Source organism: Hyperoodon ampullatus (assembly GCF_949752795.1).
Source record: "Hyperoodon ampullatus genome assembly, chromosome: 19".
Taxonomy (NCBI): domain Eukaryota; kingdom Metazoa; phylum Chordata; class Mammalia; order Artiodactyla; family Ziphiidae; genus Hyperoodon; species Hyperoodon ampullatus.
The window spans coordinates 39,353,159-39,358,816 of NC_136932.1; the positions used below are offsets into that span (position 1 = coordinate 39,353,159).

At 56.5% G+C, this 5,658-nt stretch overlaps 1 protein-coding gene across 3 annotated transcripts; it reads left to right on the forward strand.

Moving 5' to 3' along the window:
- Window positions 1–2,321: 2,321 nt before the first annotated feature.
- Window positions 2,322–5,188, forward strand: LOC307068419 (asialoglycoprotein receptor 1; the record flags this gene model as incomplete). Of its 3 annotated transcripts, none has more annotated exons than XM_079726262.1 (8): window positions 2,322–2,388; window positions 3,401–3,562; window positions 3,690–3,785; window positions 3,857–3,928; window positions 4,129–4,215; window positions 4,313–4,464; window positions 4,540–4,646; window positions 4,785–5,188. In XM_079726262.1, 8 exons carry the CDS (start codon window positions 2,322–2,324, stop codon window positions 4,945–4,947), a joined length of 906 nt encoding a protein of 301 aa, XP_079582388.1. In that variant the 3' UTR covers window positions 4,948–5,188. The 3 variants fall into 3 exon arrangements, with proteins under 3 accessions (XP_079582388.1, XP_079582389.1, XP_079582390.1); XM_079726263.1 differs by having other exon boundaries at window positions 3,446–3,562; XM_079726264.1 differs by lacking the exon at window positions 3,401–3,562.
- Window positions 5,189–5,658: the final 470 nt, after the last annotated feature.

The following is a 5,658-nucleotide window of genomic DNA, read 5'->3' on the forward strand; positions in this document are numbered from 1 at the left end:
GTGTTGTTGTTTTGTTTTTAGCTACTTTTTAGCTTCTCAGGATTATCTCTGGTATTGTACAGGTGGCTTGTAAGTCAGCCACCGGGTGTATCGTGTTGTTTGTCTGGCTTCCTTCACAGTGTTTTATCACCTCTGACTCTCACCCTAAACCTGTTGGCTTTGGCGTATTTTTCGGCACTGGTCCAAGTACTGCTCCCTAAGCAATGGGTTTGGGAATATGGTTATAGGGTAGAACCAGCTTGCAGGAACATCTTATTCCTGTATAAGATGCAAACAGAAGAATGCACAGATCTTAAGTGTACAGCTTTCAGCAGTTTTACAAACTGAACACAACCTTGCAACTGGCATCCAGTTCAAGAAGTAGAACATTTCCATCACCCAGAAGCTCCCTTCCAATCACCACTCCTGTAAGGGTGACCATTATTCTGACCGAAACATCGTAGGTTTGTTTGCCTGAATAAACCAGATCGTAAGCGATAATATCAGAGAAAGCCAAATTAACAGCCCAACAGTCACCAAAATTACTGGCCACAGTCCCAGTGCATGCAAACAACGTGGGGCTTTTCAAGACAGACAAAGGAGATGCAGCCAGGGCTTCTTATTTTATACAAGGGACATGTTCCTGAATATCTCATGTAATGTAAGCTCTCCTAACTCAGGTCTAGTTTTCTCACTGAAATAACTGTAACCTAGGATTCCCGTGACTTCACATTTGGTCCTAAAGCGAGACTTATTAACGTCTTTAACATTGCCCAATATCTAATTTAGCATAATTCCAATCCAGACACTCCTCTGAACACAACACTCCCTGAACTCTCCCTGGGGCTGTGAGGAACCACTTTTTTTTTTTTTTTTTTTTTGTGGTACACGGGCCTATTACCGTTGTGGCCTCTCCCGTTGCGGAGCACAGGCTCCGGACGCGCAGGCCCAGCGGCCATGGCGCACGGGCCCAGCCGCTCCGGGGCATGTGGGATCCTCCCAGACAGGGGCACGAACCCGTGTCCCCTGCATCGGCAGGCGGACTCTCAACCACTGCACCACCAGGGAAGCCCGAGGGACCACTTTTAGCATTTCTGGGACCCCGGGGCCCAGCTATGGTGACGGGACGGGACCCTGGTTCTGGGGGTAGCACACAGCTCCTGGAGTCCGGCTGCCCACATCCCAGCCCTCCCTCTGCTGTTCCTTGCAGTGTGACCCTGGGTAAGCTCTTACCATTCAGGGTCTCGGTTTCCTCATCTGCGAATCGAATAGGGATGTGCTCAGGGGGCTAATGAGAGGAGGTAATGAAGGAAAAGCACACAGGAATCACTGGAGGTTTGTTGGCACCAATCCCGGCTGAGTGGGAAAAGCGTGTCCTCCTGCCTTTCCCTGCACCGCCCCCTACGCAGCTGGGAGGACTTTACTCCCCCCGGAGAGCAAAGCCATTCAGCCCCAGGCTGGGGAGTCTGGCGGCTGAGCCCCAGTGACGCCAGGCCCAGGCTCAGATGCCAGGGTCACAGGCCTGGATTGGGCAAGAGCAGAGATCGGCCCCTCTGATCCCGGTCAGGGATATTTGGAGACACCACCAATTCTGGGAAATTCAGAGGCAGGAAGTGAAAGGGGGGAGGGGCAGAGGGGAAACGGCAAACTGCACCCTGGCCCCTCCTGGCCTGGCCCCCTCCCAAACGGTGCCATGAGTGAGGTGACTGCATCCAAGGAATGGGGACAGACCGGGGAGACTCCCCACCCCTGGGAAGAAAAGAAGAGGCAACCCATCCCCCGCTCCCAGCCCCACACCCCCAGAGTTCCAAATCCAGTTCTACCTCTGTTTACGTCCAAAGTCCCGGGCACTGGAGATGCCAGGTTTGATGTGTTTGGACACACAGACACGCAGACGCACAGACAGGCAGACGCACAGGGCTCAGGGCCCTCATATGGACCCTGCCCCCTCCTCTCCCACCATCCAGGGCTGTCTGCGCACCCTAATCCTCCAGGCTTCAGCCCGTTTCTTAGCCTGGGATCTGTGCAGCACCGAGGGACCCAGGAGTCAACCCTGAGACCTTCAGCAAGTAAAAGGGGAGGAACGGCTGTGGGGGGGACTAACTGGGGGGTGGGGTGGGGGAGGGGATGGAGGGGACCCATGTCAGGAGGGCTGGGGATGGAGTGGGAAAACTGTAGAAGATAGATTTTGGATGTCAGGCCTGGGAGGGAATGGGAGCAAGAAGAAAGGTCTCCTGCTGATCACCTAGAAAGGGACTGGACCACACACCCCAACTCTGTTCAGCCGTAGCCTCAGCCCTAACCCCAGCATTGACCTGGTCCCAGGTCCAGCCAGCCCTACCATGACAAAGGAGTATCAAGATCTTCAGCATCTGGACAACGAGGAGAATGACCATCAGCACAGAAAAAGTGAGGGGACGCCTCTCCCCATTTCTGAAAGGCGAGCATTAGGTGGCTCTCGCTGTCTCCACTCAGCTCCTGCTTCTTTCTGTAACCCCGACTCTCCCTGCGTCTGCCCCACTCACAGGGACACAGCGTCTGAGCCGCCCCTCTTAGGGGAGGTGCAGGGTGTAGGGCTGGATTTCCTTTCCAGGTGACGGCTGTCCCCAGGCTTCTGCATGACCCTCCTGTCCCTCACCGACTTCTCAGGACCCTGGGGAGGGGGGCGCCCAGGGCCATGGGACTAACTGGAAGAAGTTAGGCCTCCTTCTTCTTTCCTCTTTCAACACCCTGTGAGTCTTGGCCAACTGTGTGAGTGTGTGTGAGTGCATGGGTGTCAGGGATCAGTTTGGTCAAGGGGAAGATTTCTGGGATGGCTCTGAGGGATCTCTGATTGGGGGAGGATGAGGCTCTCTTACATCAAAAAGCAAGCCCCCTTTCTTTCTCCTGCGAGCAGGGATGTTGCTTCGGCTGAGCCAGGATGAAGTTCTTGGTGGATGGGAGTGGGCAGCGACCTTCGATGGGGGAAGGGACTGCCGGCAAAAATGGAGGGGAAGCCCCCATATTCCAGCTCACTGGGACAGGGCTCCCGGGTGGGAGCAACTTGAGGGACCTGAAGTCTGGCTACTCCGCCTCTTTCCCTGCGCGCAGCCAAAGAGGAGTTGGATTCGAGGGGTGACCAAGAAATCCACTTCTCTTGCTCCACCTGCAAGGCGGCCCCCCACCCCGCCCCCAGTCTCCTGCAGCTCGCAAACTCCGTCCATCCTCCAGGCTCTGAGTTCTGAGGCTGCAGTGACTCAGCCAGGCCAGCAGGTGTCAGCAAAGGCCCAGGGCCTGGGTAGGGCTCCGGCGGGTTAAAGCTTCGCGCCCCTCCCCACCTGCCGTTGCCTCTGGCTTCTCCGGGCCGCCCACCGCCCAAATTTCTTCATCTATAACGTTCCTCCTAGTCTGCTAGAGGAGGCTCAGACTGCTCTCCTTCTAGGACCCCGGAGCTGCCCCAGGCTCCTGAGGCCCTCTCCTCTTGCAGGGCCGCCTCCTCCCCACTCACTCTTTCGGCGTCTCTGCTCCGGACCCAGCCTCATCCTGATCTCCATCGGCCTTAGCCTCCTGCTGTTGGTGGTTGTCTGTGTGATCGGATCCCAGAGTGCGTTCCCCGGGGGTGGGCTGGGGAGGGAGCAATGTTGAGGGTGGGTGGGTAGGGGACGTGCTGGCTGCTGTGATGGTGGACACAACCTCCTAATTTTGTCCTATCCACACCCTCTTCTGCCCAGACTCCAAGCTGCAGGAGGAGCTGCGGGCCCTGAGAGAAACGTTCAGCAACCTCACCGTGAGCACGGAGGCCAAGGTCAAGGCCCTGAGCGTCCAGGGTGAGGAGGGCTGGGGCTGGGGGGGCTGGGAACGTAGGGACATTGGGACACTGAGCAAGTCTCTCCTCTAGGAGGAAACGTGGGCAGAAAGATGAAAGCCCTGGAGTCCCAACTGGAGAAACAGCAGCAGGACCTGAGTGAAGGTCAGCGAGGGAGCGTGTGCGCGCGCTTCCGCATGCAGGATACAGGGGTCTCTCAGGCCAAACCAAGGGGCCTTACGCAGGAGCATCTGTGATCCATCTTCACGCCCCAGCACGCAGACGACAGAGCCTTCCCAGCCCCAGTCTTCATCCTGACTTCCTTGCCCCCTGCCACTCATTCCCCTCCCACTCTGTCTCCCCAGATCACTCCAGCTTGCTGCTCCACGTGAAGCAGTTTGTGTCTGACCTGCGAAGCCTGAGCTGTCAGATGGCCGTCCTCCAGGGCAACGGTGAGGGGGTGGGTGCTGCCCAGCCCCGGTTTCCTGCCCAGTTCCCCTCAGCCCCTCACCCTCCCTCTGCCTGCCCCTGCCCCCACCCCTCCCCCAGGCTCTGAAAGGACCTGCTGCCCTGTGAACTGGGTGGACTATGAAGGCAACTGCTATTGGTTCTCTCGCTCGGGAAAGCCCTGGCCCGAGGCTGAGAAGTACTGCCAGCTGGAGGATGCCCACCTGGTGGTGGTGGGCTCCTGGGAGGAGCAGGTGAGGGCCAGGCAGGGCTCGGCTGGGAGGCTGGCAGGTCTAAGTAGAGATCACCAGCCCCTCCTCTCTCCCCAGAAATTTATCCAGCACCACATGGGCCCTGTGAACACCTGGATGGGCCTCACTGACCAAAACGGGCCCTGGAAATGGGTGGACGGGACAGACTATGAGTCGGGCTTCAAGTGAGTGTGTGTGCCCCACAGCCCTGCCTTTCGCCTGCAACCCACCGTCCCCGCCTGGCGGGTCCCAGGGTGCCAGGGGCTGCTCGGCTTGGCTGAGGGTCTGGGCCCCTCGGGCCTGCATCCATCTGGTCTCTTTAGGAACTGGAGACCAGAGCAGCCGGACGACTGGTATGGGCACGGGCTCGGAGGAGGTGAGGACTGTGCCCACTTCACGGACGACGGCCGCTGGAACGATGACGTCTGTCAGAGGCCCTACCGGTGGGTCTGCGAGACACAGCGGGACAGGGACAGCGAAAACTAGCAGCCTCCTCTCCCCCTAATTTATTTCCTCAATGCCTTTACCTGCCATAGGGCTCCTGGTTTGGGGACCTTCCTATCTGGGGGCTTCTGGATTTTCATCTAAGATTTGGAGGGAAGGGTGGTGTCTGAGGAATGTAGACTGATGTTTGGAGGGGCAAAGAGATTGAAACCCATGCCACTTTCTGTGGTTTGCAGGTTATTATTGTCAACTTTTTTTTTTAGAGTAAAAAGAAGAGAAATGTATGAAATATTCTGAGTTGTCTTGTTGTTCGGGATTAGGAATTGGGATTGGGCTGTTTGGCACTAGATAGCCTTGGGCAGGCAGTGGGTCATCCTGAGAACTGTCTGGGCTTTGGGCCAGGTGGCCTGGATTTGTTATTTACAGGTATGTGAGTTGGGGCAAGTTATTCTGCTCCCTGAGTCTCAGCTGTAAAGCGGCATTGTTACTGGTGTTACTGAACTCAGTTTCAGCTGCTTGTCTCTCAAGAATCCAATACTGAGAGACAAGTGCTGCGTAAAAGGAAATATAGCTTTACTGAGGAAGCTGGAAGTCCTGGGGAGAAGGTGGATTCATGTGTCAAAGAACCAACTTCCCCTTGCTGATCAGGGCACACGAGCTTTTAAAGGGGAGTTTCATGGGTACATAGGCAGGGCAGGGGGCTACATGCAGAACAGCACAGTTAGCTCTGATAATCACCTTGAAATTGGTCAT